The sequence below is a fragment of the Typopeltis vanoorti genome, chromosome 9, assembly GCF_054136105.1.
Source record: "Typopeltis vanoorti isolate ZY-2024b chromosome 9, IOZ_Tvanoo_1.0, whole genome shotgun sequence".
Classification (NCBI taxonomy): Eukaryota; Metazoa; Arthropoda; class Arachnida; order Uropygi; family Thelyphonidae; genus Typopeltis; species Typopeltis vanoorti.
In genome coordinates, this window is record NC_143557.1 from 101,675,258 (window position 1) to 101,701,405 (window position 26,148).

At 34.2% G+C, this 26,148-nt stretch overlaps 2 protein-coding genes across 2 annotated transcripts; one reads left to right on the forward strand and one right to left on the reverse strand.

The window, feature by feature from the left end:
* Positions 1–330: 330 nt before the first annotated feature.
* Positions 331–8,804, reverse strand: LOC150103317 (techylectin-5A-like). The gene is made up of 6 exons (XM_090398403.1): positions 8,694–8,804; positions 5,029–5,179; positions 2,473–2,639; positions 1,650–1,755; positions 1,251–1,415; positions 331–714 (listed from the first exon to the last, which is right to left on the reverse strand). Exons 2-6 carry the CDS (start codon positions 5,177–5,179, stop codon positions 419–421), a joined length of 885 nt encoding a protein of 294 aa, XP_090254529.1. The 5' UTR covers positions 8,694–8,804; the 3' UTR covers positions 331–418.
* A 2,685-nt stretch (positions 8,805–11,489) lies between these two features.
* LOC150103318 (techylectin-5A-like) lies at positions 11,490–25,713 on the forward strand. The gene is made up of 6 exons (XM_090397957.1): positions 11,490–11,687; positions 12,256–12,412; positions 13,866–14,032; positions 17,898–18,003; positions 18,456–18,620; positions 25,214–25,713. The coding sequence occupies exons 2-6, from the start codon at positions 12,256–12,258 to the stop codon at positions 25,507–25,509; spliced, it is 891 nt and encodes a 296-aa protein (XP_090254083.1). The 5' UTR covers positions 11,490–11,687; the 3' UTR covers positions 25,510–25,713.
* The last annotated feature ends 435 nt before the right edge of the window (positions 25,714–26,148 follow it).

Sequence of the window (26,148 nt, forward strand, 5' to 3'; positions counted from 1 at the left end):
AACAATACATAAACGAAGATCAAAAATATGAAGAAATACATTGAATGTTGAATCAAATCATGCATAAAGTTCGACTCAGTTAAGCCCAATTTTTTTTTTAATAATTTCATAATTGCTTTCTCTCGTTGCGAACAATTAAACTGGATACTGCTAAAATTATTGTCTATTAATATAATGTATTACTATGCTAATGGTTTGATTTCAGATTTATAATTTTAATTCAATTATGGAAATAGAAAAATTATTGCTACAAATATAAAGAATTAATGAAGTTAAAAGTTTGATTACAAATATGAATGGGTAGAGCTGTTGATTCTTCGAACAGGAACACTCGATTTTTTTTCTTTTAGAAATGATCATGTCCAAACTGATTACACTATTATTATTATTATTATTATTATTATTATTATTACTTTCGTTACAATGGTGTGGATGCGTTCTTCCTAGACGATGATAAACGAAAATTCAATGGTCTCAATTTCATTTCCGTAGTAGCCAGAGAATATTTATCACCCATCCAGGAATACCAGTTCACACCGATAGATTTAGTAGTATGATTTCCTTTCAGATAAAGCCCATTAAGATTCGACTCATGGCAATTATTATACCACCAACCTCCCTTGAACAACTCAGCACAGTTTCTTTCATGGTTATCATTATCTTTATCCTTCGTGGTAAAACCGAAGCCATTATGATATTTCATAAAAGAATCGCCTAAAAATAGAAGAAAAAAATTAATTATTATCTACAGTAGTTTAATAAAATATCAGCTTTTTATACATCTTGAATTAGATCATCGTGAAGGCTAATGATATCAAATTTGAAGATTATATAAAAATGGCTCCGAATTCATAAGAGATGCTATTTCTGCACCAAGATGTAGTTGATGTCCAATTAAAAGGGAGAGATAAAATACATCAGTTTCGTTAAATTGCATATTTGTGTTGATAGTAGCATCAGAAATATTTTAAAATCTAAACTGGAGAAAGATAAAAATCAACGTAAGCCATCAACGTTCACAGACAAAATTGTGAGTTTGTAAATACCGTGGCCATTTAGTGTGACGATACATTGAATGAAGAGAGGACAGGAGGGGTTATAAATAAGAATAACAAAGTTATTTAATATCATGTAAAACTATACATTAACCTTTTTTAAATTTTGAAACTATTATTCTTTGATTGTACTATTACGTGTTAAAATAAAGTAATTTCTGCATTCTGAATGAAAATACAAATAATTATTCGTACCTGCATTTCCTCTGTAGTCGTCAACATGCAATGTATAATTGTTTTCTTCACTTTCTAACCAAAACTTATCATAAACTGCATAGCGATGATTCCCAAGCAGGTCTCTCAAGTCAAACCGGACAGAGTTGGGTTTGTGGATGGAAATAGCGTGGATTTTATTATTACCTACAGGAAAACAAACCTTTTAAATAAACCATTAGGATAATTGATATCAAATGTTTTATTTTATTTTTATCGACTTCGTCAAACAAAATGTTCAAGATTGAAATTCGTTCATGTGGTGTGTATTGAAGCATATTGAAGCACAGAAAAGAAACGAACGAATGCAGGGAGATTCTTAAATTAATTAACGATTATTTTATTACTAAATAATTATGTTTTGAATTATTATTTACTTACCCAACCAAAAATCTTGATCTAAAATTCCAAATCCAACTTTGTATTCTTCCCATCTTTTATAAAAGTAATCTTTGTGTCTACCGAACTCACCCCTTCTTTGAATAACCTAAAAAATCGAATAATAATATTACACACATTGAGCTGATTTAATAATAATAATAAACTGATTCAAAGTTTTAAATTTTTGTTTGCTTGTTTGCTGAAAATAAAATCAATTATTACTAATTTTTATTTATTTAATATATAATTTTAATAGCTGGAATCAAGCATCATGTTTAAGGTAAAACAAAATAAGTAATCCACACCATTTTAAATTTATTATAATTAATTGTCTATCTCGAAGTGAACTGTTTTGTTTCATGAATGAAGTACAAAATAAAAATGAATTAAAATTACTCAAGCGAAAATGCTAATGCTTATGCCCAGGCTGCCATGAGAATTAATGTTTATACCAAGTTTTTTACTTCGGTTATCTATAAATTAGATAATGTTTTTTCGATAATTCAAGTCGTTCGTAGCATATAATCGCTAAATAGTCGTTCTTCCGTACAATACGAACGACTCATTGCTACTGAATCGTACATAGTAATGCAAAAATTCTGCGTTATGCCGAATTTTATTGGTTGCATTTCTTGCTTTTTTTGTGTCTAATACCCACAAACAACAATAAAAAGGAACCTGAAAGTTCCTACTTAAAAAAAAAAAGGCAGACTAGTTCTACCATTTGTCATGGTCATTGGTATCTGAGTTCATTTTTATCAGTCTTAACCACCCTCCTCCACCAAGAATATTTTTGAATATATGCGTGTAACATTCTACTTACTGTCCACCCTCCGCCATCGGTGTCCATATCACAATACACTTCGAAGCTGCTGTCCGTTATTGCTCTGTTCTTTGGCCATATTCTGTATATTCCACTGCTGATCTTACCCTGTTGGTATATTTCTGCACAGTCGATTGGCACACAAGAACAGCGGCCAAGACTTTCAGCTGTCAGAATATTTTAGGAGACAATTAGGATAGTGAACATAAACAAGGAAACATATAAAAATTGGGTTTTTAATTGGTCGGAGATTTCTACAGAGATGTAGCCTATTAGTTTCGCGACTTGACTGTCGGCTTCGTCTGAGCATATTAAAAGTAACAAATCTGCTTAAAGTAGAACAGAAACAAGCTAAAGTATCAGGTTAAAACATAACTGAATATTAAATACTGTATTATCAAAATTCAAATGAAACGTTACACCAAACCCATGGAGCGTGTATGCTAGCAGTCATTATTATACAGGTGCCTTCTGTAATTGGCTGCAAAGTTGAACTCCGATGTCGTGAGTGATCTTATGAGTGTTTTCCAGATGTCAACAAGGATCATCCCTTGGTTTCTGTTAAGGCCGCATCTTGAACGGATCACTACTGCAGCTTCTTTGATGTTGAGTATGAAATTATTCTTCTAAGTACGGCATAGTACTTTTATCCCATAATGTTGTGATTAGTATTAGAAAAATGGAGAGCTAAACCGGAATTGTCTTCTCTATTGTTGTTAACGTCCCAACAAAACAAAAGGATGTCAATATTGATCTAAAGGTTTACCGCTAGCCGACCAACACTGGCCGTTACCTGCATTTTCTTCTTCGCACCATATTTCACAAAAGTTGAGTATTATACATATGCTGAAAAACAGGGCTGTTTTTCAATAAATCATAAGCGATGACGCAGTTTTAATAGACAAATTGGATCTCATATTCTAAACTTTAACAAACAATGGTTACCCCCAAAAAATTGATAAAAAAGATTCTGTTCGCCAATCCCTCCCAACAGCAAACCCAAGAAACTCATTATAGGTCGTCCATTTCTTTTTGATAGCACAGTTTCACAGAAAATTGCAAAACTGCTAAAGCCTCACGAGTTCCGAAGGGCTTTCAAATAAAAGTAAAAGTACTATGCCGTACTTAGAAGAAGAATTTCATACCCAACATCAAAGAAACTGCAAGTGATCCGTTCAAGAGGCAGCCTTAACAGAAACCAAAGGATGATCCTTGTTGACATCTGGAAAACACTCATAAGATCACTCGACATATCGGAGTTCAACTTTGCAGCCTATTACAGAACGCACCTGTATAACAATGACTGCTAGCATACACGCTCCATGCGTTTGGTGTAACGTTTCATTTGAATTTTGATAATACTTAGCATCCGGTTATGTTTTAACCTGATACTTTAGCTTGTTTTTGTTCTGTTTTAAGTTGTTTATGTTGCTTTTCGTGTGCCCAGACGAAGCCAACAATCAACTTGACGAAACTAGTAGACTACATCTCTGTAGAAATCTCCGACCAATTAAAACCCAGTTTTTATATGTTTGCTTTTTAATATTCAGTGGTCGAAAATAACACTACCGTAGTGAATATAAATTATACAATACAAATATTAAAAAAAAGTTTTAAATGAGAAAAAAATTCACACGAAATTTGAGGTTTGGAAATGAAATTTCTAAATGGGAAAAGTATGTTTCGAAAAGAAAGAAAAATCATAATGTGCACGTTTCCGAAAGGTTAAAATGATGCAAATCTTTTTAATATTAATTCTTATAAATATTTTAAAATAAAATAAAAAACTGTGATGTTAATAAATATATTAATCTTCAGATAAACCTAAAATTCTTTTATTAGTTCATAAGTAGTTTTTAAACACCAATTCAAGTTTACAATGAAGTAGATACTTCAGTCTAAGTACAATATGTTGAAAATAGTGAATACCCTTGGAGGGTAATGGATAGCAATGCTGTAGCTAATGAAGCTCTAACTGAGGCTCGGCTATTGCTGTTACCTTCCTGCCATGATCAGAGCTTTAATAATAGCTCAATAACCTTATCCCTACACTGTCCGCTACAGATAACGGGGAATATGAAAAGCATTCTTGCTTCGCCCCTTTAAGCCAGTCCTTATATATATATAAGGACTATAAGTTGAAAATAGTGTTCGTTATTAATTTAGAGCTGACATAAACAGTTTTAAGATTTTTATATACACTGCATTTAGTTTATTTTATATTGTTTTTTATTAAATAAATCTGCTCTCTCCCTTGATATAAATATAATAAATAAAAACAATATAAAATAAACTAAATACAGTAAATATCAAGAGAGAGAGAGAGAGAGAGTAGATTTATTTATTATATTTATATCAAGCAGACATAAGGAACTTAATATTTCATACATATTTATATTTTCTTTTTTTGAATGGCTTATATCAATTGGAGTACTTATCTGGGCAATTTCTGTATGCATTCTTAGTAAAATAGCCAAAATTTGTAGGGGTTTTATTGGATCAAGAAAAAAAACAAACAAGATATGTGACCATGCAAAAAGATTGAAATGTAATTACCTTCCAGCAGCATGGTGTTTACTGAGTTGAAAGCTTCATTAAATTTCTTGCGGGAGTCCGAAGTACCACACTTTATATCATCATCACAAAGAACGTCATAACATACCATTGTGACAATCGAAATAAGGAGATAAGTAGTTTGCTGAGTCATCTGAAAAATTAACTGACTAATAATACAATCACAACATTGTGAATACTCACTTCGATAAATATTACAAATTGATTACGCTGGACAACACATAATGTGCCTCTGAAATGAAAATAGCGAATCTTTACTAATTTCAACGTGCTGAACACGAAAATGACAATAAAATCTGTCGACTGGCTCCTGTTTAAGAAAGTCGCAATCCGCATTGCGTACATAGATATCATTAGGCAACGCTGTATTTCAATCTCCTGTATTTCAATCTCCTGATTGCAAACATATTACATCATATTGCATCAGCCAATCATACACACCCACGCAGAAGCTATTGAATCATTGGCTCATGCAAAGCAGTAGACAGTCATGACATCGCTATCGTAAGATGATATAATCATTAGTACAAGTGAAGTCTTGTAGGGTGAGCAAGTGTTTGTGCGACTTCCTGGGCTACGCTCCCATTTACTTCTGCGTCATAAGTACTATAAAAGTGATCCCTGCAGGCTGCAGTGTAAATGGAGCAGTAGTGATGCCTGTACTTGTGTTAAGAGTGCGAATAACGTTTGTTACATTTGCAGGGCAGTAACCTTTGCAAGCCAGGAAAAGGCCATCACTCCGTTATTGAAAAAAGCATATCAACTTTATTTCGGATGTAAGATCGGGGACAGGACAAGGCCTTGGACATATACTGCGGTACGTATGCTAGAAATCTTCCGAAGTGGCTGAAAGGTGGTAAAGTGTCGATCCGTTTGCTGTTCCTATGGTTTGGAGCGAGCCAAACAATTATGCAAATGACTGCTACTTCTGCATGGTACCAACCTGTTTCGGGAGGCCTCACGAGGTAAAAGAAGTGGATAATAGCGTACCAGAATATACCATCTGCTCCCCGACCAGTTCCACACGGCGAACGGCTTCCCGTCTCCGAACTTCCAAAAGAATTTTCCATCGATTCAGACGACGGAAGCGAACCGACGTCGGGTTCTCCTTAGCCTTCGGTGTCTAATGATGATCCATATATCTGTCACGGTGCGTCATCTGCGCCACACATTATCACACAATAAGATCTGAACGATCTTATTTGCGATCTTGAGCTGTCCAAGGCCAAAGCGGAGTTACTGGGATCAAGACTTCTACAATTAAATCTTCTCAAAAAAAATGTCCGAGTGACTTTGTTTCGCACTCGTCATGAGCTGTTTGCGCCTTACTTCCGAAAGAAGATGAACTTGTGTTCTGCTTCGATGTAGATGACCTGGTGAATGCCCTTCGAATCAAACATGACTCCCCAATGGCGACTATTCATAGACTCGTCGAAATTATGTCTCAAGAAGGTGTTGCTGCATAATGTAAACCAGCTTCCATCCGTTCCATCCAGTCGGACACGCTGACTACATGAAAGAAACCTATGAAAACCTGAAACAGCTGTTGGACTATCTTCAATACAACAAGTACGGCTAGCATCTCTTTCTGACTTGAAGGTAGAGTCTGTGGTGCTGCCGAGCAAGGACTTTGCACTACGATAAGAGAGATTGGTCTATAAGGAAATCTTTAAAGGTAGGAGAGAAGAATGTGCAACAACCAGCACTATCAGAAAGGCACAGAATTCTGCTACTGCTCCTACACATCAAACTCGGTCTGGTAAAAAACTTCGTAAAAGCCATGGACGGGACTGAATTAGTTTTCAAGTAGCTGGCTGACAAACTCCCTCGACGTAGCGAAACGACAATTATAGAGGGAGTTTTTGTGGGTCTGCAGATCCGAGAGCTCTTCACTGACGAGATGTTCGACAACCTGCTAGACTGGGGTGAGAAAAAAAGGTTGGGACTCGATTCGCCTGGTGTCAACTCACTTCCTCGAAAATGTAAGGGCAGAAACCTACAAGGAACTGGTTGAGGAATTGTTGTGTCTGTATCACCAAGTTGGTGGAATATGTCCTTGCTCAATTCTCACTTGGATTTCTTCCCCGACAACTGCAGAATGGTTAGTGAGGAGTACGGTGAACGTTTCCATCAGAAAAAAAAAAAAAACTACAGCGATGGAGAAAAGTGGTCCACTTCCATGTTGGCTGACCACTGTTGGATGCTTGCTAGAGATGATCCTGAGCAGCTATATAAGCGACGAGCAAAACGTCGGACGTAGAAACGGACATTTATCGGTATATATGCTAAGTACGTATTACTCTATTATATAAGAAACTATTGCGGATCTCTCACAAACCGTAGCCAATTTTGCATTTTCGTCGTCATATTCGTCTATAGCACCTCGAAATCTATAAGAAACGACTAATTAATCTTGAGGGGGAGGGGGATTTATAAAATTTTGATGTCCAGTGTTATCTAGAGGTGCACATTCAACTAAAGTTAAATTCAGGTAAAATTTCTTTTTCAAATTTATGTTATGCCAGGGTTTAATATATCGCAACACATTAACATATAAATGATTAGTGAAAAATATAATACAGTTTTTTCGGAATAATATTTTCGCCACTTTCCACACTCTCTCTCTCTTTCTCTGTGATTTTCTCTTGTTCTGCCAGTTTATTAGCTAACTTAGCATCACACGAAATCATCTCGTTAGTTATCTCTAACAGAGAGCTATACAATACCATCATAAACATCACCCTATATTTAATCTCCTTACAACAGACGGCAGTCAGTTAAGCCTAACAACGAGATATTAATATGCACTTTCATAACAATTCATGTAATTATTAATAGCAATAATAATAATATGCCAATAAAATGTGAGTAGTCATTTTAAATAAAGTAAACACTTTATTTTTAAAATTATCATTAATTTCCATATATTATCATGTTGCAGTAGGTAAAAGAATATTTTTATAAAATCTAGCCACCACATAAAATATTAAATAATAATATTTCAAATACTTTCTAGAGAGGTAGGTTTGGATATCATTCAATCCAATACCCTTGGAGGGTAATGGATAGCAATGCTGTAGCTAATGAAGCTCGAACTGAGGCTCGGATATTGCTGTTACCCTCCTGCCATGATCAGAGCTTTAATAATAGCTCATAACCTTCTCCCTACACTATCCGCTACAGATAACGGGGAATATGAAAAGCATTCTTGCTTCGCCCCTTTAAGCCAGTCCTTATAAGGACTTTTGATTATGGAAGATGGACCACCATACCCTTGGAGGGTAATGGATGGCAATGCTGTAGCTAATGAAGTTGTAACTGAGGCTCGGCTATTGCTGTTACCCTCCTGCCATGATCAGAGCTTTAATAATAGCTCATAACACCTTATCCCTACACTGTCCTCTACAGATAACGGGGAAGATGAAAAGCATTCTTGCTTCGCCCCTTTAAGCCAGTCCTTATAAGGACTCTAAGGACTTTTGATTATTTGGAGGGTAATGGATGACAATCCTGTAGCCAATGAAGTTCTAACTGAGGCTCGGCTATTGCTGTTACCCTCCTGCCATGATCAGAGCTTTAATAACTTTTGATTGTTATGTTATATAGCAAGCGATAGCAAACTCAAAACATTTGTTGTTACGACTTACCTTTAAACACTGTAAAGAGAAAAATTTTTAAGCTTATTCACTAAAATACAAAAAATTCACATGAATACGGTTAGCCGAATATGAAAGAGAATAAACCTTCCTCAATGTATTCTAAGAGCCGCATGTATATATACACATGAAATCACTTCGATGTTCGAATAAAAGATTGGTTCACTGTTAACACTTTAAAATAAAGATGTTATTATCACCACTGTGCTGCTTATATTTCAAATATAAGTAATCTGACGCATTTCAAACAGATACCCTGATGGATCAAATTACGACACTTCAATAGTTGATCAATAATCGTTTTATGTTGCAGTTCCAAACAGTATGCCATTGATTCCTTTGAAGAAAATAAGTATTGCCGATGTATTTTAAAGGTCATTTTAATCAGAAGAATTTTAGAATGTTACTAGAAGAGTTTGTTTAATTCAGAGAAGTTTAAATCCTTAAAGAAACCTGATTGGCGATTAAGTAATTCTAAGCAATTCATTCATTCATTTCGTATAGCGATTCAACGGCCGTGAGCCCCCTTTTAGGAAGGTACGGCACCACCTCAATTCTCCTATTTTTATCTGGACTCGGAACCGGCATAGCTGATAATTCAGACCTATGGCTGAAGGGTTTGTCTTAAGAATTCCTGACTGTATCCGCGTGTGGGCCAGTTTGCCTGCTTGCGGGATGAAAATCCCCAGATAAACTTGGGAAAAAACCCTTCTGTCCACGCCCAAGACCGACTGATTTGGCTAAGGAAGATCCTTAAGCTCCTCACGTCGTCGACGGGAATCGAACCTAGGACACTCCTTCCCCAGGCTATATATGGTTGCGATGCGCATAGCCACTAGGCTAACCGCGCCGATATTCCAAGCAATGATTCAGATATAAGCAAGATCTTTTTCATGAGAAATCTGCTAGAGCTGAATAGTCTATCAGGGAACACGACGGTATATTGTTTATTTAATCATTTTTGTTATCTACGACATTTGCACGAAATTTTATAGTAATATTAAAGAGCTTAATGTAAACAGAACTTCCGAATTCGTAAAGACCCACGAAAGGCTTACAAATAAAGTTTTCATGGGTAGGAACCACATAAAACAATCAGAACTGAGAAATTAGTGAACACATCGCAGTGCACGCATATCGCTCTGTAAAAATAGTTTTGCCTCCACTGCATCAGACCATACGAAGAAAGACCCTATTGGTTCTACTCTAGTCGCCGACTAGAGGGATTTCTTCTAAGCTTTTTTTGTTAAGCAAAATCCCGAGTACAGTAATACCCCGCTTTACGACGATCTGCTCATACGACGCTTTTCAATTATGACCAATGCTCATTTATACAACGATACATTCGCTCATACGACGGTTTTAGTGGCATGACGCTCTCGTAAACCTTGCATAAATAAATTGTTTATTTATATGGATTTCAAACATAACTGCTTCCATCCGTCTAGTCATTGGGCAAAATCAGATATCGTATGGGCACTCCGTCCCTCGGTGATGTGCCACACTAGCCCTCGCCAAATGATCCTGCTGTATACTTTTCTGGAGGCTTCAAAACCTTTGAAGATCGCTCACTCTAGACACTATCAATCCATCTCATTGAAGGTCCATCCTTTCTTTTTCCAGGAACTTTATCTTCTATTACTGTTTTGAGAAGTCCTCCTTCGTCTTTGGAATGTATCAAAAGTTTTTCATCTTTCTTTTAGCAATATCTTCCAGGAGCGTTAAAGTTCTTCGGATTCTTTCTGGCACCATTCATTTGAGTGCCTTTCAGTATAAGATATCCTCAACAGCCTTCGTAACACCACCTCTCAAAAGCGACTATTCTTTTCCTATCAGACTTATTTACGTTTCAAGTCTTACATCCATAAGTCGCTGATGGAAAAACAACTAGGTCCAGAATCCTCAACTTTGTTCCTGTGGAGATAGATCCATTCTTTCAGATTTCAGACAAGTCTCTGACTAGTTTTAGACATTCCTAATATTCTGATGTCATCCTAAAAGCAATTCTTCACATTAATCATGGATTCTAGGTACTCGAGATGACTTCTTCAGTTCTTTCTCCATTAATGTACATTTGTTTCTCAAGAACTTCCCTGTCTGAATTTCCTTTAAGGATCATAATGGTTGTCTTGCTTTCTCGATGTATGACCACTTAAAATATTATTAAACCATTACATAAAACAGAAAAAGAAAACAAAAAACAGCGATTCACTATATGACGAAATTCGCTATAAGAGAGGATCTGGAATCTAATATGTGTCTTATGTCTGAGGTATGCCTGTAGTTAATTGAACAAAAATGCGTACCAAATAGCATTAGGAAAAAAATTAATTGCGAAATTAAATCAAAGTAATCAGAACAAATAAATAATATTTGATAAAAACGATTTATTTGAGTCCTAATTTTCAAAATACCGGTTCTTCGAGCAGATAATAAATAGCAGAGCAATTAAAACTAGAAATGTTTGTAACCCAAAGGTTAACTAGTTAACAGCAGTTTTTATGGAAAACCTCTGAGATTACGTTTGGAATATCGAGATACTTTAATCGTCAGCCAGTTTTTTTTAATTATTAAGCTTTTAATTGTTTATCGAAGCAGACACACTCCCACGACTCTCACGTTTAAAGGGGATATTAAAAGTTCGTGGGACCACCATACTTTCTTCATAAAATCAGTAGAACTCCATTTTATGCCTCATAAAACATGAGACGTTTGTAAACCGTAGGCGTATCGCAACTTAGCCATTTGGGAAGTCGTTTCAAATGCTAGCAGATCATTCTAGTTTGAAACTATTTACATTAGAAAGTTAAGTAATACTCTATAGATAGTAGCATCTTGATTCACAAGTGTATCCAAAGCATGCACATATACTTAGATATATTGCAAACGGTTTATTCTGTTTCATAATATTGAGCTTATCGTTAGTCTGCTGTACTAGCTGTTTGAGTGAATGCATTTAAAAGTTTTGTAATTTAGTATTTAAAGGTAGGTCACGATAACTAAATGTTTTCACTTTTACTTATAATATTAGAAACATCATGTTGTCTATCGAAATATTTTAAAAGCTATTTAATAACAAATATTGCATTTGCTATTATAATGTGAGTTATTATATCATTATAAGGAATTATATATATATATTTTTTAAGATTTACCTTACTAATGAATTACACATAAAATGTTATCGTTATGTTATTATTGTTATATTAAAATAACTATTATTAAGATGCGTTGTCTTGAAAAATCCTTAAAAATTTCTCTGTTTAGTGAAGAATGCTTTATGCAGAACAGAGACGATAACGTATTTACACTCTTTACACTTCATATCAACAAATACACAATAAAAGAAATGTTTCCCAAATAATAGGCGTAAAGATTATCTAACAAATAATCGGGACGGAAGCAGTTAGTCAAAGTCGTGATAAATGAAATCTAAAAGAGAATTTTTCACTTTATATTTAAAAAAAATAATAATTAATAGTACACTTCTATATACTCATTATGCAGAAATATTTTTTTTATTAAAGAAATAATAAAAGCAATTATTTTTTAGATGATCCAGGGAAGTGCGCCTCTTCTCATTTCAATTGTGATAATGATGTGTTATGATGTTCGTTGTAATTATGACGATGATATCAAGTGTGACATTTCTGAATCTCGCAAGAAATTCAACGACGCTTTCAACTTGGTAAACAGCATACTGCTGAAAGGTAATCTTATTCCAAAATGTTTTGGGAAATATATTTGATTTGATTTTTGGTTCAAAAAACTTCACGTTTTTCAAGGCATCTATAAAGTTTTATTATTACATGAAATATCCTTCTAAAATCAGCCAAAAAAAGCACGGTATATGCACAACAAAAATGGAAGGTTTCAGTTCTGATATAGTGACTGTTGTTTAGGTGATATTACTCGTTCATGAAGTTTGTTATTTATATGTCAGATTTAAAATATCATTTCACATACTTGAAGTATAAATTTAGTGAAAATCGATCGATAAGAAGTATGCACACAGTTTAAATTGCGATTAACTAAATTAATTTCACGGTATAAATTTTATTATCTCTTCTCTTGAAAACAAATATAATTATTATCAAATAATTATATGCGCTTTCAATATAAATATATGTAACATAAATAAATATATATACACTCATATAATTATTATGAGGAAAGTATAGAGTATATTAATCTAAAGTATACTATACTTATTTTTTTGGCTAGATGGGTGAAGCAAGAATATTTTCATATTCCCCGTTATCTGTAGAAGAAAACGCATGAATGGGTAATATAGCGCTATAAGCTCTGATAATAGCAGTATTGTCCTTATATCCTTATAAGGACTGGCTTAAATGGGCGAAGCAAGAATCCTTTCATCTTCCACGTTATCTGTAGAGGACAGTGTAGGGATAAGGTGTTATTGAGCAATTAAAGCTCTGATCATGGCAGGAGGGTAACAGCAATAGCCAAGCCTCAGTTAGAACTTCATTGGCTACAGCATTGCCATCCATTACCCTCCCAGAGTTCATGATGATTAGCCTTAAGTCCTTATAAGGACTGGCTTAAAGGGGCGAAGCAAGAATGCTTTTCATCTTCCCCGTTATCTGTAGAGAACAGTGTAGGAATAAGGTGTTATTGAGCAATTAAAGCTCTGATCATGGCAGGAGGGTAACAGCAATAGCCGAGCCTCAGTTAGAACTTCATTGGCTACAGCATTGCCATCCATTACCCTCCAAGGGTATTGGATTGAATGAATCAATCACCGCATCTCACGGTCGATTGATTCCTATTTCTTCAGCAGTATTGTAATACATCTTGAAATTCAAATATTATATTTATTGTTATAATAAAATAGTGTCTTAATTTTATTTAAAAATATTGATAGAACTTTTGGTTTTAACCCCAAATACAACTTTTTTTTTATTATGTATTACACTTTCTAAAATTCATATTTAAATATTTAAAAATATGAATACTTTTTTAAAATCATTTTGAAAAGCATAGGTTATATTTTTATCTTCTATTTCATAAGATTATCATTTCAAAATTTTATTTCCTAACAATAATCCTGTTAAATATTTCTCATCTAATTCTTTCACTATTTACGAGTATGTTGCTTAATTATTCATCAATCTAATTGTGTGATCCAAAATATTTTGATAGCTGAAGGTAACGATCGTTGTCGTTGTACGCCAATCGATTGTGCTGAAATATATCAACAGGGTGAAACTAGCAGTGGGATATACAAAATATGGCCAAAGAGCAGGGTAATAATGGACAGCAGCTTCGAGGTGTATTGTGATATGGACGCCGATGGTGGAGGGTGGACAGTAAGTAGAAGTTCTAGATGTACTTATATATATATATATATATATTATCGGTTAAAATCGAATTTTAATTCATATCATATAAAATGTTTTAAAAGATTATCTAAAACCCTACATTATATCAATGTTCCTTTAAACTTTGAATTTGCGAATAATTTATTTATTTATTTATTTATTTATTTATTTATTTTTACATTACTGTTTGAAAACATATTTAGCAAAAATGATTTGAAAATGAGTTTCCCTTTGGAATTTTACTTGGGACAACCTGGAATTTTAGTGATTTGGAGTATCATTCTTCTGTTTTCAAATAGGCTAAAATTGCGTCTCCTGTGGTAGTAGTGTCTACTTAAAAACTCCACATAAAAATGATATTAAGTGGAAGATATTTGAATGTTGCTGTACATCTCTTTACCTAATGATAAATACTTCGTAAAATTTAAGCAATATCCAAAACTTGAGTTAATACGACAACACAACAGTAATGATTTAATATTATGAACTAAGGAACTTGGTAAAAAAAATTCTGATCAGCATTCAAGATATGATGGAGTTGATTTTAGTCAGGTTTTTGTTCTGGTAGGTTCACTTTGAACAAGTGGCAGTTGCTATTCGTTTCACTGTTTCAAAGTCATACGTTGGTGTGTTTTGCAATGAAGAATGAATTGACGTATACCGCATTAGCTGATGTGCACTTTTTATCAATGGAAATGCAGACGAAGCAGGTATACTTTATCAAGAGGCTGTCCTCCTAGTCGTCAAATTCCATACTCTGGAATGTTCGCTCATCATCACTGCCCTTGTGAAAGTGACACAATTTTACCGAAAGAATTGAAGGGGGGAGAGGATATGAATAACCAGTTCATGGATACCAGATACCGGAACGCTGTGGTGTGCTAGCTATGCGCTAGCACACCGAGAATTACAATAGAAGAGGATTTTTTTTTTTTTTCAGATCGTTCTATGGAGGGTAATGCACGAAACTCTTTACAATAACATTTTCAGCAGGTTCGATCGCTTTTACCAGAGAACCAGCATCAGTTAATAGTCTTTCAGTAATTTATGCAACATAGCACCTGAAACCAGCGATTTCTCTTTTGTGTGTGTTTATAACAGAGGTTCACTCAAGATGTATTTTCAATGACTACAACAACTCCAAGTGGGACAATAAAAATCCACATATAATTATTCAGTCATGATATCAGCAAATCGCCATCAAAACATGGCTAATTGCATTTGGAGACAGTTTAACAGGACTGTATGTTTTGTCAAACAAGCTGACGACATACTGTTACGGTCACGTCTTTGTAAATCCTGCCAGAAAACGTATTTTACCATTCGCTCTAACCTTCCTCTTGGCATGGAGGAAAAACATGTGGTTCAGGCAGAAGAGCTCCACTACATTTCAGTCGTTTTCGGTAGAGGGTATCTTGATTACAGGTTTCTTTAAAGATTGATTGGTCAAGATGGATGAATTTCGTGGACTTCCTGGGCATCTGAAATGCATCCTATTGATTTTTATTATGCGGGTCATTTGAAATAATTCATGTACGTACTATATGACATGGTGGAATATTAATGAGATGTTGGACCGTGTTGCAATGCATGTCGTATTATCATTTAATGTCTAGAAACCTTCACGTCCGTGAGGCTGACAATATTGATCTGAATCAACGATTATCTGACTGGCAACAGAGGTTGTTTTCTACATCTGCAGTCAGATAAATTCGTCCTAGAGATTTTCATTTGCCAGGTACAATGACTTTATACTTTCTTGATATTTGCATCTGTGTGCATGGCAGTTTACCTGTGTTCATGCAGTTATAAACAAATGTATATTGGAAATGTCAGGTTTTCTTACTTATATTTATTGAAATGTTTTCGTTCGTTTTGCGGCTGAGTAGTAGAACACGTCTAAAGTTTTAACGAATACCATTAAAGTTTATCAGAGTAGTGCGATATCGCCATGTATAATCAAATATAGTATACTGTTAATACATAAAGTCACTTAATAAATCTAGTTTTTTTTTTTTTGAATTACGGCTGAAGGAACCAAGGCTCTATAAGTGTAGTGCATTGCATTATCAGTTAAGTGCGCGTTTTCTTCAGGCTTCAGTGTTGTTTGAAAGATGAAAAACGAGCATTTGTGAGAGGAAAAATCCTCTCACAAACTCTCACAAAATCCTACCAGCTCTTTGTGAAACCCGACAATCCATTTTCTGCTGAAACTTTTCTTTCAATTCAAATAGTATCGACGATACTTGCTGAAATATTGCGGCTCTATTAGTATAATGTGCTTATGTTTATATTAGAAAACACTTATAATAAAAGCGTTTGTATGGAGAGGGAGATCGAAGAATCAAAACCGTTAAAGAGATTCAAAGTTTTCAAATCAGTTTATGTTTCTTTTGTGTGCATGTGGGGGTTATTTAGGTTTAAAATTTCACATTTTATTCAAACGCATAGGATAAAAATAACCGGTTTAAACAAGAAATAAAAATACAAAAATATCTTCAAGCTACACTTCAGACAAGCTTTGACATATTTCATTCTAAGTCTGAAGTCATTTCATTAAACACAGAAATTCCCGACTACACTGCTGAGAATAATAGTCTTGGTGTTACTTTGGCTTCAAAGTTGGTGTGTTATACCAGTATTTTCGAAGAAAATTCGATAATCAAGAATTCAGAAATTAAGCATTATATCGAAACTGTTCTAAGATGGATGACAACCAATAAAGGCTGGCTCTCATTCATCTTAGAATAGTTTCGATATAATGCTTCATTCACTGGACAGTTGTATTCCATACAATCTGAACTACTGTAATTTTCCGGTCCTTGTCACTATTCGACCACGGCTAGTCTCCACTGCTAAGGATGAAGCCTTGATATTCGTTTGGATTCAGTTCCGCCCTCTGACATCTCCTAATGGTCATACCAAATCCAAAAAAGATGTGTTACCTTTTTAGAGTATTTTTGGTTATTTAATGGACATCACTAATACTTGAAATAATTTAGTTCTTCTAAAATAAGCATACCTATGACTTTTTGCTTATATAAAAATATTTATGCAACCTTGATTATCATCACTCTCTTTATAAATAAAAATAATGCAATTTAAAGCAAAGTTGAAAATATTAATTCAGTTGTGGTAAATTGAAATCCAACAGATTTAAATAGTTAAATATGATCAGGATGCTATATTTGGTACTAGAAGTAATTTTCATCGTTTAAATCACATTTTAGGTTAAATTTGTTCAGTAAGTTATGAATTTGTTCTATAATTTTATGGAAGATTGCTGATCCTTATTATAAAGAAAGGTTTCAGCATTTTCTCTTCTTCAAAGTAGTGTCATGAATGCAAAATCCAGTGCGTACGTTTGCGTACGCACTGGATTTACATCATTACATTAATCATTACATTAATCATTAATCATTACATAATCATTCGGATGTAAACAGAATACGAATGCATTCCATACTACTGACTTAAGCAAAAAATACTCTGTGTAATAATGTTCGGCAAGATATTAAATTGATCTCTTTTTTTAATTTCTATAATTGCTATAATTTAAAAATAGGACAACCTTCTACAAAAAACATTTTATGTAAGATATTTTATTAAATAAACTGCCCTTTTTTAAGCAATAAAAACAGGAAATTTTATTGACAAAAGATGAGAGATAAAAATATAATTTTCACGATGAAAAGTTGATTACAAATTGAAGACAACCATCTCTGAACTCCAAGTTCATTTCTTCGAACCAATAATTATTAAGGTGTACATAAATACAGTATAACACAACTCAAGTAATATTACAAAATTGTAGTAACCAACCAACAAGTTCATAATAATCCACTTCTTGCAGGTTATTCAAAGAAGGGGAGGGTATGGAAGAGACCAAGATTACTTTTATAAAGAATGGCAAGAATACAAAGTTGGATTTGGAATTTTAGATCAAGATTTTTGGTTGGGTAAGTAACGGAGGAATAAGCCAAAAATATAATCATTAAAGTTAATTTTAATCGATTAATTAAAACATTTTCAGAAAATCTGAGCAGGATTTAACGATGATTATGGAAGGATATAAAACATGTTCTTTAAATCTGAAATGGTGCTGTGAAAGGACAGTCGTTATTCTGCTGGGAATGCTGAATCCTCTCAAATACCTTCACAGTATATAATTAATTAATTAATTTCACATCTGTACTTCAACACACACACACACACACACACACACACACACACACACACACACACACACACACACACACACACACACACACACACACACACACACACACACACAAAGAAATAATTTCTTCTTGAATATTCTTCTTAATCAAACTGATTAAAAACATTTTATTAAACGTTTCATTTAAATTATTCTAATGATTAATTTTAAAAATTATTTATTTTCTTTTAGGTAATGATAAAATTCATGCTATTTCCAATCAAAGACCCAACTCTATCCGGTTTGACTTCAGTGATTTCTCCGGACAACATCGCTATGCAGTTTATGATAACTTTTGGATTGAGAGTGAAGAATACAATTATAAATTGCACGTGGATGGCTACAGGGGAGATGCAGGTGCGAATAACTATTTGTATTTTCATTCAAAGTGGATGAAATGGTATTTTAATTTTACCACACAGTGCAAACGAAGAATAATAGTTTCAAATATAAAACAGTAATGTATACGTCTAGAATACATTCCGGTATTTGGATTGAAGACTGGTAAAATGCATTTTGATCCGTTTGAGTACTAAGCAGGGGGTGGAGACTAATTTGCACTTGGTTATCTCAAAAATCATAACATGTTCGAAGCCGTCTTTTCTATTTTTGGCTCTTTATTCTGTTATTATCTACATGGCCAATTTTGTCTTATGCAATGTGTATCAACTGTCGTTATTTTAAATTATTTATGTTAAATATCAGCTTTTCAATTCACTGACGTACAGCTAGTGAAAAATATACTGATCAAAACTTCAGTTTTAATTCTTACTTGGATCCGGTTTTAAATGTTATTACATTATTTTTCACAGAGTTCTGATCTGTGATTTTCGCGTTCATATGAATTTTCTTAAGTAGAACAACTGGCTTATTTTCAATATCATAGTTATTATTTTCAGGAACTGAATAAATATTTTGCCATCCTTATTTATATAAACCCCACTGTCCTCAAGTTCATCATTTGTCATTCATCGCACCAGTTAACAACATTTTTTGGAAACTTATACTATTACGTTAGGTGACCTCGTTTTTTTTTGTTTTCCAGCTTAGTTTAGATTTCAAAATGTTTGCAATGCAACCATTAATAGGAACACTTTAGGGTAGTATTTCCTGAAGTATGTTTCGTGTATTCACAGAGTTAAGCGAATAGTATTTTAGAGGATACGATACACAATTCAAATTTATTATTATTTTTAGTTTACTTTTATATTATTGCAGATAACTGCCGGTCTATTTTATAATTAATTTTCCAATAAGTTAAAACTTCTTCCTTGAGATTTTTAACTTGTCTCTTGGCATGTATCGACTGACTTCCATCAAGTACTCGTCTGGTTGATGGAGTGATCATTCTGACAACGTGGTTTGACCGTTTGCATTAAGGTTTTAAATCGAAATGGTTCGAACTGTGGAAGCTTTCCTAAAAACTTTATTCGTCTCATTAAATTTTTTATTATTGAAAATTTATTATTATTATTATTATTAAGAGAGACCTCCAGGGAGTCAGAGACTCATCGAGGGAGGCCGTATACTACACACACGAGCTATCATACTGATTCTTGAATTCATTCACACTGCTTGCACTCATAACATCTAATGGCAATCCATTCCAATCACGCACCACCACCACCACCACCATATGAGAGAAAAATCTAGTCCTCACCCCCTTCTTAGAGGCCTTCATTTTAAGCTTCCAAGGAAGCCTTCTTGTCCTTTCTCCACCCTCCATAAATTGAAAAATAACCCAAACACAATTTATAAAATTTATGCAACAGTCTACCATGCTGTATTCTGTCGAAAGCCTTAATAAAATCCAAAAGTAACGTGGTGTATCCATTCCCCTTATCTAGTTCAATTTCAGAACTTTCCTTGTTCTTTCCTTGTCTAGTTGAAATTGAACTAGACAAGGGGAATGGATAGTTCAATTTCAACATTGTTATAGAATGTCAGAAAGCTGCTAAAACATGAGCTTCCCTTAATAAACCTATGTTGTTCATTGTAAAGTAGAGATTAACTGTCAACCCATTTCTTAATGTGAGCCCTAACCAATTTTTCCCAAATCTTCACCACCACTCTTGAGATACTAATTAGTCTATAGTTGGATCCATCGGTCTTTGCACCCCTCTTCTGTGCAATGGAACTACGATACATTCTTTACATTCCTGCAGAATCTTTCCTGTTCTGAGACAATTATTAAACAGCCTGGTCAAAGGAATAGCCAGTTCAGCTGAACACTCTTTTAGCACATGTGCTGATATCCCGCCAGTCCTTATTGCTAAATTCTTGTTCAGTTTGTGCAATAGCTATAATATATCCTCCTCATAGATCTGAGTGTCTTCATCCAGAAGAGGTAGCAGTGAGCTCAATGTTGCGTTCACCAGGTTGATAGCTTTTAACGAAATGGGCATTCATTAGCTGAAAAACCTCTTCTGCATCTGTAATTCTCACGCCATCTGGATTTAGAAGAGTTATTCTTTCATATTCATTCTTTCGTTTACTTGCAGCATATCGATAGAATTCTTGTGGGTTGTCTTTAGCGCGCAGAGCCAGTTTCTTTTCATACTCAGACTTTGCTTTCCGTATAACAGTTGTGACTATTCTAGCTTGCTGCTTATAACGTTAATAATGGACACCATCCTTATGCATACTGTATTCCTTCATCATCGTCCTTTTCTTATGAATCTCTTACTTAATAAGATTGCACATCGATTTGACTCCTACTCTATTTATTCTTCGAACTCTAGGGACACATTCTGATATCGCATCATTTAAGTATTGTTTAAATGCTTCCCATGCACTGTCGATAATTTGTCCATCTAGCAACCGATTCCTTTCCACTGAACTCAGCATACTCCTCAATTGATCACAATTTCCTGCTTTGTAGTTCAGCATGCAACCTTTTTTGAATGGAACATTCATAAACTTAGTCACTTTCCAAGTGAGTACTGCATGATCACTGTCACCAACCGGAGGCAGAATAGTTACGTCTTTAACTGAAACGCCCTCTGACACAATAATCAAATCTAACACTCTTTGTCCTTGAGTTCTTTCTGTCACATGCTGCTGGAGATATTTCTCGCAACAGCTCAATAAATGCATTTTCATTCTTCTCACGAGACTCTACTGCTATCCAATCAATATTTGGATAATTAATGTCAGAATTTAATGCTGACATTGTCAGCATCCAGAAATGCGTTAGCAGAGCTAATCTCAGGTGGTATGGTAACTTAAACAGAATGGGCGAGAAAAGATTAGCGAAACAAATGTTCTCTGCCAGGTTGGCAGGGAAGAGACCCAGAGGAAGACCAAGATATAAGTCGATTGATACGCTAAAAAGTGCCTTAGAAGATAGATATATAAATATAAGATCTGACAGTGTTGTAGCTCTGACAGGTAACAGATTGATTTGGCAGAAAATTGTAGGTAGGAAGTTAATAATGATGTTTCTCATGTAGTACTATCATATCCTGTACACCCTTTTAGGGTAAATTTCAGGGATTTGATTATGATTAAAGTCTCCCACTATGATTACTCTTTTCACACTCATCTTTTCTATTTGGTGATGCATTTCTTCATCTCTAGCAACCGATCCATTAGGTCTGTAACAACACCCAACTATGTAATTCATCTTGTTAGATTCAACCTCACACCAGATGGCTTCAAACTCATTGCCACATGAGATATTGTCAATAGTTGTAGTACGACAATCATAGATCTCACCTCCTACTGTATTCAAGTCATCCGATATCATTAGCAGCACGCCTCCTCTTCTCCTATCCTCTCTATCCTGCCTAAAAATACTATACCTTTGACACTCGATATCAGTTAGAAGGTCTTATCCTGATATCCAGGCCTCACTAATATCTACAATTTGAGGTCGCAACATATTGACTAAGGCAACAAACTCTATCCTTTTTTTTTCTGATACTCCTAGCATTCGTGTATAGACCTGATGAGCTACCTGTTTGTTATTTTGTATTGTATTGTTTGCAGTCTGCCTGACACAGTTGGACAACTTGCTGATCTCTATTCTCTAATGCCTCACATTTGATGGGTCCGAACCGGACGAACACAAACCCGAAATTGTTCTCTTCTCGTCGACATTTCCATGGCAAAGCCCATTCTCTTCATTAACACAGATATATAACATTATCACTCTTACACTCATATTCTCACCATTTCTCCCTCTATAATTTAGTTTTCCTGACTCTCTGTGTTAGGTCTCATACCAGTTATTAGTTTTTATAGACTTCTGATACCAAACGCATTCAGGTGTAGGCCGTCACGCTTAAACAAATCCAATCTTCCCTCAAACTCACTCCACACATCCAAAAATTCACATACATTCCTTCTACATAGCCTGCGCATCGAATCTTTTGCCATCATAGCCCTTCTTTTTAATTCATTTTTATCATAGCGAGGTAAAATACTGACGATTTTCATTTTTTCACTTTTCACTCTCACTTCTTCCAACAATCCTTTCATGTTCTCTCTCATTTAAATCTCATTTAAATTTCATAATTTTTATTTGTACTGTATGTATGTCGGATTTATATAACTAAAATTAATTTAATAATAAAAATCTTTGTTTGTAATGTTTGTAAAAACGTTTGTAACATGTTTGTTTCAGAAGTTATTATAACCCAGATGTTAATAAAATAAATAGATTTAAAATATTTCTTGTGTGAACGAAATATAATTCTAAATTGCTTTCGCCTGAGAGGTAGCACGCCTGTTACTAAAATTTTAAAGTGATAAAATCTCCTTTTTCTTTTTCCCGTTTCGACATCATTTTATCTATTAAGAGTCAATTCAAAGACCTTTTTATAATCTTCAGAAGTTAATCATAATAGTATTTGGAAAAAAGATCTTCATTAGTAATCTGATTGATGCTAAAAATTCATACCTTATGTACACATGATGTGATATTTTATGACATTCCGCTCCTCAAGAAAGATAGTAAAATTGGTCATAAAAATATAAGATATATGTCTTAAATCAGACCACTGTGAAGACATAAACAGAAAATGCTATTAACATTGACCTTCAAGGAGTGGGTAGGTTAAAAGTTTGATAAACCGGAAACTTTGCTCTTCAGAAAAAAAACAAAGTGATCTTGTCATTTAAAAGTTCAGTAAGACGGGAGATAGTTTTATAAAGTGAAGGAAATCACTTACAAACATTTTAACAAGTGCAAGAGAAACAACCGTTGGTTGAAGAGCGGAGATGCTCTCCTCTTGGCTAACCTGGCTGATTAAAATAATCGAGTTTTGACAAAATTAGGTCATATTGGTAGATGACAAAGTCCTAAATGTAGCACTAATTTTATGTTTGGTGTTCTCGAAATTTTCAAATGGATTTAAAGCTTAATTATTATGTTTCTTAATTATATTTCAAATAATATAAATGTTTATTATTATTATCATTATGATTCGAATACTTTCTTAAGCTGTTAGAAGAATAACCTTTACAGTAGAAAAGTGCATATATACACTTCGCTGTATAAAACAATAAAGGACACCTCAGTTATAGTTGGGTAGTTACTTTCTCCAAGCTTGTTTAGTGAGTTCTATTATCATTAGCTATCACTTTAGATCTGATAAATAATACATGTTATTACCTGAAACGCCCACCACCATAATTGTAATTTTTCTTTTCCATATTCACCAGAATATGCATAAATATACGAAAGCCTTAGGTTTTACCTGAGGTTTTCAGTTATGTCAAAAAACAGAACTGAAATAGACGCTAATTTATTATTTAAATTTAGTACAAGGAAGAAATATTTTCTGCATATGTGCAGTTAAAAATCTTGAGTTCAGGTTTCAGTTATTTTTTTTTAATTTCTAAGCGTAGATCTGGTTGTACGAGTTTAAACTTCATGTATACGAGGATGAAAGTCCACCTGCGTTAAAACTAACATCTTTCTTACGTTAGAAGTGCTTCGTGTTTATATAAATTTTCTAATATTTTGGAATGGTGGGATAATGCACTCTTGCGTAAGGAAGATTCCACCATACCCGCGCTTGCCCATCGGATTGGAAAAATGGTACGGCTGATCATGTCGACACCCAACGTTCTAGGAATCACTCACGAAGCCATTCTATAGACACTGCTATTGTGTAGCTCTTTATGAAGTGCCCTACAACTAATCTGAAGCTTAGTGGACTCACTTCTGCACATCATTTCTACGTCGATGTACCAAGATTTCTATAAGCTTTCCGATCATCCCATAGTGTTAACTTCCTGGATCACTCTGCATTTTTGGAGAAAAGAGGGAAATTCACATTTGTATCGGCTGATAATGTTGCCTACGTTTCAATTTGGGGTACGATCTTCTACTCATATCACGAACAGATAAGCTAAATTGGGTTTTTTGGAATTTTGTCCGAATGTGGTTGGAGTATTATGTCTATTAATGTATAATAACAGACTCAATTCTGGCCAGTTCGGCCTAAAACTGCACTTTATTGGTTGTTCATTACATAGATGTGATTCAAAAGGGCCTTGTCGCCAATGATCAAGTTAATACACTCTACTATGATATAGCATCATAAGATAACCTCTTTCAAAGTTCGTTAGTTCTGCATGAGCTGTTCACCGTTCATAGACCTACAGTCGCGTCTACAAGTATAGCCATTTACCTTCAGATGAAACATCCTGAGCGTAAATATTCTAAGAGAGAAATGGTTTTCCTAGGACAGTGTAATACCGTACTTGCGTGAAGAGAAAATCCTCTTGACCTTTTGAAAATATAAACAGTAAAGAGACTCGTAAAATAATCATGTCGGGTGTTACTATCGACTTCCTTAATCTTTGCAAAAATATTCGAATTCATAATTATGTTCTAAATGAAACCTGTCAGATTACCAACATGTTTATGTAATTCAAGTGCAATGTTAATAATAGGGGAATACTGTTATGATACTAATATCACCTTTTCTCTTTTTCAGGAGATTCTCTATTGAAACATCATAATGGCTTTGGTTTTACGACTAAGGACAAAGATCACGATAAACATGAAAAAAACTGTGCCGAGATGTTCAAGGGAGCCTGGTGGTATAACAGTTGCCATGATTCAAATCTTAATGGACTGTACCTAAAAGGGAATCACAGTAATAACGCGATTGGCGTGAACTGGCTGACTTGGCTTGGTCATAAGTATTCTCTAGCATTTACGGAAATGAAACTAAGGCCTGTGGATTTTCGTTTACCATCGTCTACAAAGAAGGAGTCCACACCATCATAAAAAAAGCTAATAATAACTGATGCAATCGTTTTGGGAACGATAGCTTCTAAAAAAAATAATCTTGATTTGTTCCTGTTCGAAGAATCAGCAGTTCCAAATGAAGCTGAATGTGTCTAACTTGTACATTAAGTGCATATTTGAAACAAAACCTTTTACTTTTAATATTAATTGTTCATATGGGCAATAATAAAATTTTCGATTTCAGATGTTAATATACAAAAAAACCGTAAACAAAACTCATTATCATTCATTTAAATTTAAGCTATATATATATATATATATATAATATATTATAAGTACTCCTGGTTAGTTTTATGTTAAAAAAGAAAGACAATTGTTAACTTCTAGCTCAGAGGTGAATTTGATGCTGTGATGAAAGTTATTTAAATATTTAAATGATCCAAGAAAACTTTGAGGTTATCTGGGCCATGTTCCCATATAAGAAAAACATCGTCAATATATATATATATATAGATATTCATTTTTCTAAATTAACTGACTTAAACCCGAGAATTATAACACAATGACATTTATTTGAAAAAACGCAACATGTTTCGTCAAGAATGACTTCTTCAGGCGATAAGAACATAGAAAGATAATAAAAGACACTTAAATTAACATTGACACACTCCAAAGCTA

What these genes read in the sequence shown, in the direction of transcription:
- LOC150103317 (XM_090398403.1), bottom strand. Translation starts at nt 5,179, where the DNA reads ATGACTCAGCAAACTACTTATCTCCTTATTTCGATTGTCACAATGGTA. An exon ending in CCGATGGCGGAGGGTGGACA is followed by an intron (nt 1,756 to 2,472) that starts GTAAGTAGAATG and finishes TCGATTTTTTAG; the next exon opens with GTTATTCAAAGAAGGGGTGA. An exon ending in AGATCAAGATTTTTGGTTGG is followed by an intron (nt 1,416 to 1,649) that starts GTAAGTAAATAA and finishes GTTTTCCTGTAG; the next exon opens with GTAATAATAAAATCCACGCT.
- LOC150103318 (XM_090397957.1), top strand. Translation starts at nt 12,256, where the DNA reads ATGATCCAGGGAAGTGCGCCTCTTCTCATTTCAATTGTGATAATGATG. An exon ending in AGATCAAGATTTTTGGTTGG is followed by an intron (nt 18,004 to 18,455) that starts GTAAGTAACGGA and finishes ATTTTCTTTTAG; the next exon opens with GTAATGATAAAATTCATGCT. An exon ending in TGGCTACAGGGGAGATGCAG is followed by an intron (nt 18,621 to 25,213) that starts GTGCGAATAACT and finishes TCTCTTTTTCAG; the next exon opens with GAGATTCTCTATTGAAACAT.